Raw genomic sequence first — 13,199 nt, forward strand, 5'->3', positions numbered from 1 at the left:
CTGCACATTAGCTTTGGCATGGAGCGGGGGCTGCTGTCAGTCCAGAGGCCTCAGATGCACTCAGCCAAGGTAGGAATGGGGTGCAGAGGCCTGAATGCCTTGGACAGCCACAGCAGGAGGAAAGCCAGTACAGGAGTGCCCTCCTCTGCCCCCACAGGCCCTTCTTGGCGTCAAGGATCAGGGAAGGAACTGAATTCACTTCCCTCTACTCAATGCCCCTAGAAGCTAACATTTTTTTTAAAGGGGAGACTTAAATGTTCTGAGCCTCCCCCTATCTTCACAGCCCATTTAGACACTTTACCCAACACATGCCCCAAACACACAGGAGCCACTGCATCTTTAGTCCTGTTCTCTCTTCATCTTTATTTGCTATGACAAAATATAGTTTCAGGAGGGACCCAGAGTCAATAAATAGTTGGACAACAGCAATGGGACAGGAGGGCACAGAAAGTCGTGGCAGGGACTATGAGACAGCAAGGAACCTCTAGGACAACTTGCTGGGGTCCCGTGGCAGGAACCCCCAATATCTGAGCTAGCTAACAGGCTGGGGCTGCGGGCCTGAGAGGGCATGCAGCGGGCAAGGGCTGGGGAGGTTCCCGGATTTTTCTTGGGGAGAAAGGTTTGGAGAGCATAGAGCAACGGAACAGGACCCTAGGTGGACGTTCAGTCATCTTCCCCTTTCATATGCAAATCGTTAATAAGTGAAGATCGGGTTTAGTCGCTATAGGGAAGCACCCCAAATCTGGAGACGGACTGCACCAGCAACAACCACTGTCTCGCCAGCCTGCAGCCGCTTGGCCCGCCTAGCGCGGAACAAAGGAGAGGGCGAGGCTGGAGGGTCTGGGCGAGGGTCCTGTGGCGCCCGCCAGGCCCATCTTAACTTGGGCGGGCCGAGCTGAGGCTCGGAGCCAGAGAGGCGAACCAGGCCAAGGTTCGTCCAGCACCAGCCTCTACGCCGCAGCCCTCGGGGGAAGCCCTGCGGAGCTTGCCCTGGGCCCCGGGTACTCAGCTGAGGGTAGACGGGGCAGCGCAGGCAGCCCCGCGGGAACCTTGGGTCGGTGGGGATGCGGAATGCCAAGGGAAAGCTTCTTTTGTCTGAGAGGCCAGGGAGCCAGTGCTCCAGCACCTGCCCTCGCCCCAAAACACAGAGAGAGGAAACCCGAAAAGGAAAGGCAGGGGCCGAAGCCGGCTCGGGGTGCTGTCTGCGGGCCTCCTCGCTGCCTCTAAAGAGCCTCTTTGCTTTTCATTTTGGAATCCTTCTTCCACTTCATCCTGCGGTTCTGGAACCAGATCTTGATCTGTCTCTCATTGAGACACAAGTTGTTGGCGATTTCTATGCGCCTGCGACGAGTGAGGTAGCGGTTAAAGTGGAATTCTTTCTCGAGTTCCAGAGTCTGGTAGCGCGTGTAACTGGTTCGGGACCGCTTGCCGTCCGTCTCTGGAACAGAAACCCCCCCACCCAAGCCAGGAAGGGGTGAATAGCGTGCAGCGCCCAGCGCCCCCGCCCCAGCCCCAGGCCCCCACCCGCGGCCGGAGCGAGAAGAGGCGAGCGCGGCAGGACAGGCCGGCGGGCCGCAGGCGGGCCAGCCCAGCCCAGCCCCGGGAGAGGCGCCTCCGCCCAGGCAGGAAACTTTCCGCCGCAGCCTTCACTCAGCAGCCGGAGGGGCTGAGGGGGGGTGGGGGGAAGAGGGAGACCCAGGCTCGGACCGAACAATAAGCACCCTCGAGATCCGAGCACCGGGGACCCCCCTCCCGCCCCTCCCGAGTCGCTGGAATCCTCCGGAGCTGCGAGCGCCGGCCGAGCCGGCTCCGCAGGGGAGGGAGGGAGGGAGTCGCGGGGGGATCCCCGCTCTGGAGCCCCGCGCTCCTCACCCTTCAGATCCCTCTATTTTTTTAACTCCCTCCCTCTCCCCCAAAAATTGAATATTGCCTTTTATACACGTTTTGTTCCTATGATCCAATTATGTCGTCGTAAATTTGGGCGCACACAGCCTCTAAGCCTTTTAGTGGACAGTTTTACGAGCCATTGATGCCTGGATCGTAAAATTTATGGCCGCAGGTTTTTTTTCTTTATTTGCCCCGCATGGCCTATAAAACCCAGGCGGACCCGAGCGCGCAAAATGAAGTCCTAAAGTTTACCGTGGCTCATGTGCAGTTTGGTCATCCACGGGTAAATCTGTGGCGGGGCCGGTGGTTGGCTCAGTCCGGCGGGCTGCCCTGTCTGTGCCTGCTCCTCTTTGATCTCCCCACTGCTCTTAGCTCGCTCCTCCAGCGCCGGGCGAGCTGCCTTCTGACTGTACATCCCGGGGTTCAGAGGAGCCGCTTCGTCTCTGCCCAGAGCGTGTCCCGGAGCGGCCGCGGCGCTGCAGGCAGGGCGGTCGGGGTGAGCCCGGGGGTTGGCAGCCATGTCTACCCCGTGGAGAGAGTTGGAAGGCGCAGGCGGTGGGAAAGTGATGCTTAAGTCCAATCCGCCGTAGCAGTACCTGGATGCCTGCACCTCTGAGGCCAATCCATAGTTCCCACAAGTTTGCATGTTATAGGCAGGGATATTGGGGCTCTGCTTATAGAATGAATTGGCTACGTAGGAGCTCATGGCGGGGAGGGCCCAAAAAAATTTCTGCACCCTTTTTGATTAAGGGTGATTTGTGACTCTTTGAAGTTGAGGGGTTTTTTGTTCTCCAAAGTGCACAATTTATAGGTGGAGATATCTCTTTCTTTATCCTATGCGCTCTTCCCAAATAAGGGAGCCTTAAATAGAGTCACGTGACTCCAGCGGCCACTCATAAATTTGGCTTGATGACCTCCGGGAGGTTAGTGATGGAAGCCGGCGAAACGCATCTTGATATGTTGGCAAAGCCCAACCAAGGGGGAGAGAGAAAGAGAGGCAAGGGGGAGGAAAAAAATGGTTCTTGGAATTGGGGGGTAGCCGGGACAACGAGCCCACAGCGACACCTGGTGCCTACTTGGAGAAATTGCATCCTCGAGCTCCAACACGCCTTCAGTCAGCTGGATTTTCTACCCTGTGGAGAAGCTGGTTGTTACTGCAACAAACCCCTGCGCTAGCCTTTTAAATTCTATTTAAATTTGAGAGAAGATTAGGCCCCACTTAGGATGCACACAGTGTTCTTTTGTAATGGATAATCCCGTTCTCTCAATCTCAAGGGCCTTCCAATATTCAAAAAGGGCTGAGGAAAGGGATTTAGTTAAGTTCTTCTGTCTAGGTTGGAGAACCAAGGGGGGTTATCTCAGGTGCACTAAACCAAAGATCAACGTCCCTTGCCTCAAAAGCCCCCAAGGTCCCCCAGATACTTCTGAGGCGGTGCCTATCAGCATGGGAAAGTGGACTCAGCCTCTGGAGAGGAAGACAGGGTGCCCAAGAGGAGGGGTCCTAGGTGGGTCCAACAAATGGGTGGGGCACCTGTAGCTGAGTGCTGCGTACTCTCTGAGATGGACCTGGAGGTGAGGAGCCAGGTGGAGTTGGGTAGAGCTCACCATACCAGCTACCCCAAAGTGGCAACAAGGCAATTTTCAAGTGTGTGTGTGTATGTGTTTGTGTGTGTAAAGCACCCTACACAATGGGCTGGAGGACCGCTGCCCTGCATTCCTGCATCCTTGTGTGTGATCCTCATGTGGTACCTATGCTAGATATTTTAGATAGAAAATAGATGTTAATTGAGGGCATGGAGAAGCAAAATTCAAGCCTCCACAATATTATATGAGTAAGGCAGAGGGAAAGGCCTGTTTTGTGCCCTTTGAGGAAAAGGTGTCTGGCCCAGGCTTTCCAGGGACCTGAATCCAGAAGGTCCACAGGAGAGTAATTCCTGAGCTATTTGGAGACATGGAGAGGACCCGGGTAGGGGGTGGGCAGGGCAGGCGCCTGGGCAAGCTTCACAGAGTCTCTGCAGCCATTAGGCCACTTCCCGTGTCCCCTAGCCCCAAGTCTTATTCTTTCCTGCCTGATTCTTCCCAGGAAATCTCCGCCCCTGCCAGGAGAAGCCCTCCCCTCTGCTGAAAGAGTGTTGGAGGGGGGGGGGCTGCCGGGGATCTGGAGGATCTGGAAAACTTTGGCAGATTTTTTCCCTCCGGGACACCCCCCTTACCACCTCTCCTCCTAGGCCCACTCAGGTTTCTCTGGCTGGGCTTGAGGAGAGAAGGCCAGAGCTGATAAATGGTTAGGGTCCAGCTTCGCTCCTCACCCGCAGGGTTTGAGGAGAGAAGAGTAAAGAACCAGACGGGCTGGTGGGGGGGGGGGATGGGAGGAGGCTGCAATGAAGAAGGAATTTTGTCCCGGCCACATTAGGAGTCCTAGAGCAGGCAAGAGCTCAGTTTCCAGGCTTTCTCTTTCGAGATGTCCTTGAATCGCTCAATCCCTGCCGAAAGGCTCCAGTCCCGCGCGGTCTTCTCTCTCCCCTCCGTTTTCCGCCTCCGCCACGTTTCGCAACAGCCGGCCTGGCGCTGGCCGGTGGCTTGCTCATGCGGCGTCCTCCGCCTCCAATTCCGGGGAGTAGGAGGAGGAGACCCTCATGCCTGAGTAGTGCTTCTTTTCTGCTCTTTTGGGGCTTTGGGTTCAGAAGCCGAGAACCCGAGGGTACCACAGGCAGGAAGAAAGGCCTGCGTGGAGCTGGTGCTCAATCCGACTAACCCAGCCCCCACCCCAACAAAATCCTCTGCGGCCTGGGTTGCAGGGTGTGAGTTGCTTCGCACAGGGGGCCCAGAGAGGCCTCGCAGCCCCCCAGCGCGATCACAAGGAGAAGCGGAAGGCCAGGGCTCCGCGCCTGGCTCCGGGAAAGGCGAGTGCAGAGGGCTTGCAGGCGGCGGCCAGACGCAGGAGCGCTTGGAGCCTGCTCCAAGTTTCACCCCATGGCCGGTGGGCGAGCGAATTAACAGAAATCCCGATATAAACTTTTAAAAATAATGTCAGTTTTATTAAATATTCGAGAACGGATCCAGAGGTCGGATTTTTACAGGAGGGTAACACGAGGGGATTTATTTATTTATTTATTTATTTATTCATTTATCTTCTCCTACTGGCTAAACAAACGTCATTCACTTTTTTTCTCTCTTTTTGTGATTTTCCCTCTTTTTTTTTCCTTTTTAAAATGGGATAGGAACACTGACGGTGCTAAACATAAATATAAATACAGAGACCACAAATACAGCTAAAAATATTCACACAGAAACAGTCACAGTTTGTAAAATGCCACAATGACCCCCCAGGATTCTTTAAATACAATTTGCCAGGGCTGGGCATTTGCTGGGGCAGAGGGGCCGGGCAGGGACTGCGGGGAAGCCCTGGGGGTTAGTGTGGGGCCAAGGCGCACCCTCCGTGGGCCTCAGCCCTCCCCTGCTGCCAGGCCGGCCCTGAGGCCCTGAGCAGAGGCCCCAGGGCCCGGAGCCGGCTGGCGGGGGCGGGGGCATGGAGAGGGTCTGGGGAGCCAAGTCCTTCCTCATTTGGAGGGAAATCTATGGAGTCTGAGTTCAGGGACCGGAGCCCCCAAGGCCTGGGCGGGGGAAGGGGCCTGCTGACAAGCCGAGAAGGAGCTAGCGAGGGAGCAAGGAGGAAGAGGCGCGTGGTGAAAGAGAGTTGTGCGGTGAGGGAGGGGTCCGGAGCTGACTTTCAGGTCCACACTTAACTCCCTAATTTTGTTTTAGGGAGCCAAAACACATCAATTGTGCCAGTGATAAATACAGAGTGTGTGATTAGAGGAGAGTTAGGGGAGCGAGGGAGATAAGAAGAGAGGGGTGGCAGGGACAGTCCTGGTCACTCTTTCTGCTTCTCCTCTTCTGTCTCTTCCCGCTTTTCCTCTTTTCCGCCCAGGCTGTCGGCATTGGCCCCTCCGCCGCCCCCCGAGAGCGTGGACGTGAGATTAGACTCTTTTTTCCACTTCATTCGGCGGTTCTGGAACCAGATTTTGATCTGTCGCTCGGTCAGGCAGAGAGCGTTGGCGATCTCGATGCGCCGGCGCCGCGTTAGGTAGCGGTTGAAGTGAAATTCCTTCTCCAGTTCCAGGGTCTGGTACCGCGAGTAGATCTGGCGACCGCGCCTCCGGTCCGCTCCGTAACCGACCCCTAGAGATCCGGGCACAAAACACACTAAAAACAATCAGCCAGACGTCCTTTGCGGATGATTTCGCCTAGCAAAGTCCTGACTCTCCCAACTTGGCCAGTAGCTCACAGCCCCCTCGGGCTCCAGCCTTCTCCCTTTTGCCCTGCCCCCCCTAAACTGGGGGTACAGCCAGAACCCAACTTCATTCAGACCTCCCATAGGGTGGGAGGTGTGTGTCCCCAAGAAAGGTGTTGGGGGGCGGGGCAAAAATCGAGCAGAAAGCTGCAAGTCTAAAAGCTGATTTTTTTAAAATCCCAAATGCTGGGGATGAGGGCCCCATTTCTCAAGGACTGGGCTTCCCCACCTCCCCAAGCACCCTTGATCCTTGGAAACTTATTCCCATTTCTCTGCCCCCCTCCCCCTCCCTTCTCCTCAGCCTGACTCGACTTTGGGGGGCTCCCTCATCGTCTGCTCCCTCCCCTCATCCCCTGCCCTGTTCCTGCCCCCTCAGCTCGCCTTGAAGCCCTCCAATCCGTCAGGGGCCAAGGGGGCCAGGCCCCTGTGAGCGAGCGAGAGGCGAGCTGAAGGGGTAGAAGAGGGGGCCCTGTCTCGGCGAGGAGACGAGCGTGATTGTTTTTATGGGGCCATAAAAAACTCTCTCCGCCCGTTCTTCTAGGGAAGCCGGTCATAAAGCCAGTTCAGTTTATTTAATTTATATCTCGGAGCTGTAAAACTCACCACTGTGCGAATTCATTCGCTGCATCCAGGGGTAAATCTGGATACTGGCTTTCTGGTCCTGGGGCGCAGTCCTGCCCTGCTCAGAACTAAAATCCTGAGCGATTGAGGTCTGTGTGTTATGTCCTAAGGTGTTTTGTCTGCAGTTTGAGAGCATGTCTTTCTCCTGGTAAAAGGAATTAGATCCATAGTCATACGGCCCCCGGCTGGAACTGAACACGACATTCTCCTGTGGCGAATAAAAGGGAGTCGAGTAGATCCGGTTCTGGGCAACGGCTGCTCCATAGGTCGAGAAATGCCTCACTGGATCATAGGCGGTGGAATTGAGGGCGACGTTGGGGAGGACGTCCTGGCCCCCGGCGAGGTGGCAGGATAAGGAAGGGTTAGTGAAGTAGGAATTCATCCCTTTGCCTTTACCTGGTCGGACTATGATTTCTTTAATATTTATTTCTGTCTCCAGTTTGTACTCGGAACTAGATGGTTATAGGGACGGCTCCAATCCAGGACAGACAAAATGACAAAGTCAGCTGACCCCCTTCCAGCCAATCGTAAGCCAGATGTCAAGAAGGGGGAAAAAAATCGCTTCTGCTTCTGTTGATTCCCTAGTTGAGACTAAGTGTGTGCTTTGAAAGTAAGACTTGAATTTCTTTTAAAAATATATATGTAAGAGAACTGGTCTGGGGGTGAAAGAGGGGTGCACCTCCGTGAGCAGGGCTTTGGGGCCAGAGAAGGAGAACTGCACTCCCAGGAAATCTCTCAGCCCCAGCTAACTTTGCTGTACTGTGGCCAGAGCCAGGGGTGAAGAAATCCCTATATTTTCAATCTGATTTCATCTTTTACATCTGCCCCCTTCTAAAATTACTTCCTGATTTCTTCATGGGAGGAGCTCCCTCCCAGCTCAGGGGAGTCCCCAGAAATCCTACAGGAAATCCTGGTTTTGACACTCCGTGGAGTAAGTCCCCATCACTAAATTAGTATTTTTTCCCAATAATTAAAAAAATCATAAGTAGAAAGAAATTTCATAAAACGTGATGCCCAGAAGAAGGAGAGTGTGGCTGAGAGTCTTGGATATAGGAGGGATGTGGGGAGCAACTAGATCTAAAGGGTCAAGGGTGAGACTTCAGGTTACACTGGCAGAGCTGAAGTGGGCAAAGGGGCCGTACATTTGCTTTCCTTTGCCTCCTTGCCCTCTCTGTCAGGACCCCCTTTTGGGGAAGACTCATGCAGCATCTTTGCCTAAAAGGGAAAATGCATAAAATTGCAAAGAATAAGGAGAAAAAGAAGTAAAAGACGAGAAAGAGAAAGAAAGGAAGAAAGGAAGAAGAAAGAAAACTCTGAGAGTCTTTCTAGGGACATCAACTCCTGTTTATGTTGGTGAGAATTTATGATTTGGAGCTATCGAGGACCGGTGGGGCAATTCACATTGGATCCAGGCAGAAAGAGAAGGCTGGAGAGGCTCTGACGGACAGTTGGCTTCTTGCAGGCTCAAGCCCCTGCACAGGTCAGAGCCCCCTGCCCCCTCCGGACTCACAGCCCTGCCAGGGGAGGCGGCCCTGGACCTGAGCTCTGGGGCTTAGAGACTTCAGCAAAGAGCTCCTGAGGAGCTCTCCCCAAGTGCCAGTCATCCCTGGTGGAGCCGGGCCTTTCCATTGCCTCTACCCCCAATGTTTTCCACGTTGAGGCTGAGAAAAAGGAAGAGACGGTTAGGAAAAGGCAGCTGAGTCCGAGGCTTCCGAGGGAGCCGCAGTGGGCGAACTGAAACAGGGGAAGGTGTGCAGATGGGTTTTTTTCTCCTGATTAATCCAAACTTAATTTGATATTGTGACATAGGCTGAAAATGCTTTGAGTTGGCAAAGAGGGGGCGGTGGGGAGTGCGCAGGGAGCAGTCAAAGCTCATATTTTCCTCTCACCGTTTTGGGTGGGGGGGGACTAGCTATAACAAGAACCCGGATGTCGCCGGATTTTATGATCTTTTCCTTCTGTGTAACAAAGCGGAGTAATCAATGGGTAGCAATAAAGCCATAAACGGGACTACGCTGGGAAAAAACTCGTTTATTCATCTTCTGTAACATTAAGGTTTCCCTGGAGTGTCGCTAGGGGGGAAAAATAAAGTTTTCGAACCCAAAAGCAGACAGTGTGTAGAGACAACATGTTAGTTAATACATGAACCTCGTTAGGAGGTTGAAGAGTCTTCCTGCCAGACAATTTGTGCTGGCTTTTAAAAATACAGCCCTAATCCTTCAGAAAGGAGGGAAATTTGTTGGTATTTGGAAGAGTAGGGGAAAGACCCCTATAATTATAAAGGTTCCTCCTCTTGAACCACACTTTCTTCTCCCCAAGGAGATGTAGGTGAAAGGGTACAGGAGGGTTTTTAAATTAAGAAAGAAATTTTGAGATGAGTTATCTTATTTTGGGGTCACATGGCAGGTACACAAACATAGACGCCAACATGAGTTGCTTTTCGCTCTAGAATCCAGCTGTCTTCAGATTCATGGCATGCCTGGGCAGAGGTTTCCAACAGCTGGTTTGCGCTCCAGGCCCCCTGGAGGGCAAGAGGTAGGGAGGAGAGAGAACAAGGAGAGAGTTCCCTGGGGGCTGAGCTAGGGAACAAGTCAGTGCACCCCTGGACACAAGTAGCCTCTCTCAAAGTTCCCAACCTCCTTTCTGCCCTGAAGGTAGTGGTGTAACAAGTAGAAGAGGCCAGAAGAGAGAGAGTAAATCCCCCCCCACACTTCAGAGAGAGATTGCTAGAGGGATAAATCATGTCACTGATATTTCCTTCAAGATATTAAATTGTTGCAATGTACAACAAATTGAATGATGGAAGATAGGATGTCTTAATGAGGTTTTGCTTTCAATGAGTGTTGATTTTCTATGTATTTTAAAATCTCTTTTATGGGTGGGTGGGGGAGGGAGGGACCTTGGAAGAAAGAAGGGGCTTCTGGGGAAGCATGTGCTACAGCCCCCCAGCAAGGATGCCTGACTTTCCTTGAGCTCCTCCTCAACCAAGTCTGGAGAGGAAAGGGGCCCCAAAGTTAGGGAGATTCTCTTTCGGGGCCTAAAGGCGGTGGGCTTAGGGGGGGTGGGCGACCTAAGGAGCAGAATGTAAGTCTCAGGCCCGGAAAGTTAAGTGTTTTATTACGTCCCTAAACAGAGGGCAGAGACTGAAAGGTCTCGCCGATTTATAATGAACAGAAACCAGCTGCTGGGTGAAAAAGGCAGAAATGCTGGAAGGGGGAGAGAAGGGGAAGCAGAAATACAAATAAATTCCCTCACTGCTTAAAGACTTTCAGCAAAATTAATTTCCAACACACTCTTCCCCATCACCTTCTTTCGTTCCTGAGGAAAGAAGCCTTCTTCTTTCAGTTAGATCTTTAATTATGAAGCTGAAATTTGCTGGAAGGATTCGATCCAAGGGGGGAGAGCAGGTCAGATGAGCTCGGTCTTTCCTCCATTGGATTATATTTTCCTTTTCCCATTTCATGTTAATTTTATTTTTTTTGGCAAAGGAAGGGCTATGGGGGAAAACTGGGACTTGGATTTTTCTAAATATATTTATATTTTCCTGTTAAATTTGTCTGAAAACAATTATGGAAACTCATCAGCAGAAGCAAGAACAGATGTTTTATTAAAACTGCAGTTGAGCTCTGTAAATATGCACAAGTCTTGGAAAGGAAGGGAGAGAACTTATTCTTTGTTTCTATAAAACAAGCCTAGAGAAATCAGAAAACATTCCCCATCAGGCCCGCAGGTCTCTGCGCTGCTGCCCTGGCCCCCTGGCCTCCGGAATCAAGCATTTGGAGGGGGCTTGGTGTCCAGAGCAGATTTTGGTTTCCGAAGCTTTAGTAGGTGAATTCAAAAACGGGATTCGGAAAAACACCAAAAAGGAATAAAGGGGGACATTTACCATTTGCTGCTCCAGTCCCCCCAATCCAAAACACATGATTTTAGAGAGTGCTAATTATAGGAGAGAAATTTACTCTCTGTGCCTAGGACCCCTGGGTGGGATGCAGTCACTGGCCTGGAGTCCCCAAGGCTAAGGGTTGTATTGGAGGCTGAGTACTTGATGGATTCCCAGGGTAAGTTACGCACTCAACTCCAGCCTTCCCCTGCTCCAGGCCAGGGAAAGGCTGGGGGCCTTTGTGGCACTGAACTGGACAGAGAGCGGGTGGGACTGGACCCCAGCCCTGAAGAGGTTCAGAGGTTCATGAGCAGGCCTCATCTTGCTGGCCTTTGCTTTCCACCTTGCTCTTGGAAATAATAATATTAATTTTGGGGGGAGGGGATATTTGAAGTGAAAGGGATGAGATCTGGAATTTTTATTTGAAGACAGTTTTTTCCAGAGGTCATGCTTAGTTTGTGTTCTGCCGGTCTCCTCTCTTTGCCCAGAACCTCCAAACTGTGCAGATGTTTGTGACTCACCCACCCTTGCACACAAACACACACTCCATTCCTGGCTGCCTCGCCGCCAACTACAGCTCAGAGCCTCCGAAGGCTGTTCAGGGACCAGGGACCTGAACACTGGAGCTGCAGGAGTCAGCACTCAGCGCTCGGCCTGGGTGCTTGGCTGCCTAAAAGTGACTGCCGGCTGCCCGACCCTGCCCCCCTCACCCCCAATTCTCACTTTCCAGAGCTGGAGAAGAGGTTGCCCTGCCGGCCCCTTTTGTGCCACTGGGCGAGGACTAAAATCCCTCTTACAGAGAAAGCCGCCTTTCAATAATTGTTCAGCTCACCTCACAATCGCACTATTTGGTTAAGGATTTGCTGTTCTAGAGCAACTGCTCAGATGGCCCGACTGGCGTATGATTAGATTTTTTAATTTAAAAATTATAAAATAAATCCTACTCCAAATGCCTGTTGTGTATATAAGCTCCTTTGATCTCCGTGGAACTCCTAGTAAAAAAGATTGCAAAGAGAGCCTCCGGATCTGCCAGAGAACCTGAACGCAGGGAACTGGGTCTGCTTGGGAACACCAAAGCACGGCTCACCCAAGGGGCTCCCGCTTTCTCATAGACAGGGTGGGGGAAATTGTCTGAGCAAATATTCCCCCCTCCATATGCACACTGCATTCCAAAAAGGAACACGCCTGCCTTCTCTTTTCAAAGTGCAGGCATGGAGAAAAGTGAAATTTGACACACCCAACCCGGAAATGGATCCCGTTTGGGGGTGCTGATATTCTAGGGACAGGGCCCAGGCTGCCCAGCTGAAGGGAGTTGGGGGTCAGCAGGGAAGGGGGAAGGAGAAAGAGGCCAGATGGGGCATGTCAAGCTGCTGAGAACTGCCCCAAACACCTCGGAGGCCTGCACTAGTGGCTCTTTTGAGCTAAGAAGAGGTTGAGAGGCTGCCGGAGCTGCTTTTGCTCTATTGCAATTAAACAGAGAAGAAAGGTATACAGAGGGGCTCTGTTAACTCATGTCATATTTTCTCACCTCCCTTTCTCTTTCCAGATTCCTTCCTGACCTTTCCTTACTGGTACTCCACCTACTGCTGCCACCATCAGCAGATACAAACTCTCCTGTAGCAGCATTTGGCATTTGTTTGGCTTCTCAATTACTTCTCTGACTTAAGGTTAATAAGTAAAATAGGTCCCAAGCATCTCTGTCCCATCACACTCAGACCTGAGCCCCCTTCCAGCTCCATCTGGAAAAAATTATTTCTGGCTTTTTGGGGCCTGGCCCCCAACCCTCCCACTCTATCCCAAGCAGCTGAGTATCGGCTGAGGAGGGGACTTGGGGAGAGCCTGGGGACACACCGCATCTCATCCCTATTGGGATTGGGGAGGGAGCTCAGATGCACAGGGACTTTGGGGGGGAGGTGTAAAGCAAATGGCCCTGCTTGGCCCAGGAGAAAAAATTAAAATACAGAATAATTTCAGCCCCCAGGATAGGGCTTCAAAATGGTGTCAGATGAGGAAGAAGCGGCAATAGCAAAATATGCTGCTTTGCATTGGGCCAAAGGATCCCTAACTTGCTGGCTTCTCTTATGCTCCTCTACATCAAGCATTGCTTGGACCCATTTTGGAGGTTCATGAGAACTGTAAAATTCAAGAACTCGGCATTTATAACATCACAGTGGATTGTCACAGAAGTTATATAAGGCAGGAGTTTTGTGTGTGGGTGGTTGGCCTTCCCTCACTCTTTTTTCCTTTCCCCTTTATTTTTCCCCTGGTCTAACTTCTCCCACTTCAGAATAAAATGTTATTATGTTCTGGAACAATAAGCCAACATAAAACATCCTCTTCGTTTCCCTATAAATAATTTTATCCTTTATTGTTTGCAGTTCTGAAAGAACCATTTAATTTGTGCTGGCAAAAAGAGGGAGAGAGATGGGGAGGGGAAATTAATTTCAGAAATGAGAATATTACTTACTTCAATGATAGTCTTTTAGATTTGATAGCCAGGAGCAAAATTAAAGGCTA

The 13,199-nt window shown here is 51.8% G+C and overlaps 2 protein-coding genes across 3 annotated transcripts; both read right to left on the bottom strand.

The window, feature by feature from the left end:
- Positions 1-338: 338 nt before the first annotated feature.
- HOXC5 (homeobox C5) lies at positions 339-2,666 on the bottom strand. Its single transcript, XM_045553821.1, has 2 exons — positions 2,140-2,666; positions 339-1,438 (listed from the first exon to the last, which is right to left on the bottom strand). The coding sequence occupies exons 1-2, from the start codon at positions 2,591-2,593 to the stop codon at positions 1,224-1,226; spliced, it is 669 nt and encodes a 222-aa protein (XP_045409777.1). The 5' UTR covers positions 2,594-2,666; the 3' UTR covers positions 339-1,223.
- A 2,237-nt stretch (positions 2,667-4,903) lies between these two features.
- HOXC6 (homeobox C6) lies at positions 4,904-12,204 on the bottom strand. Of its 2 annotated transcripts, none has more exons than XM_045553819.1 (2): positions 6,785-12,204; positions 4,904-6,093 (listed from the first exon to the last, which is right to left on the bottom strand). In XM_045553819.1, the coding sequence occupies exons 1-2, from the start codon at positions 7,182-7,184 to the stop codon at positions 5,762-5,764; spliced, it is 732 nt and encodes a 243-aa protein (XP_045409775.1). In that variant the 5' UTR covers positions 7,185-12,204; the 3' UTR covers positions 4,904-5,761. The 2 variants fall into 2 exon arrangements, with proteins under 2 accessions (XP_045409775.1, XP_045409776.1); XM_045553820.1 differs by having other exon boundaries at positions 4,904-6,069; positions 6,785-10,191.
- Between the last annotated feature and the right edge of the window lie 995 nt (positions 12,205-13,199).

The sequence above is a fragment of the Lemur catta genome, chromosome 6, assembly GCF_020740605.2.
Source record: "Lemur catta isolate mLemCat1 chromosome 6, mLemCat1.pri, whole genome shotgun sequence".
NCBI lineage: Eukaryota > Metazoa > Chordata > Mammalia > Primates > Lemuridae > Lemur > Lemur catta.

Excerpts from the sequence above, each read along its gene's own strand:
- HOXC6 (XM_045553819.1), bottom strand. The coding sequence starts at position 7,184 with ATGAATTCCTACTTCACTAACCCTTCCTTATCCTGCCACCTCGCCGGG. Across the intron at positions 6,094-6,784 it reads GCGAATGAATTCGCACAGTG|TGTGTTTTGTGCCCGGATCT; the intron begins GTGAGTTTTACA and ends GATTGTTTTTAG.
- HOXC5 (XM_045553821.1), bottom strand. The coding sequence starts at position 2,593 with ATGAGCTCCTACGTAGCCAATTCATTCTATAAGCAGAGCCCCAATATC. Across the intron at positions 1,439-2,139 it reads CAAACTGCACATGAGCCACG|AGACGGACGGCAAGCGGTCC; the intron begins GTAAACTTTAGG and ends TTTCTGTTCCAG.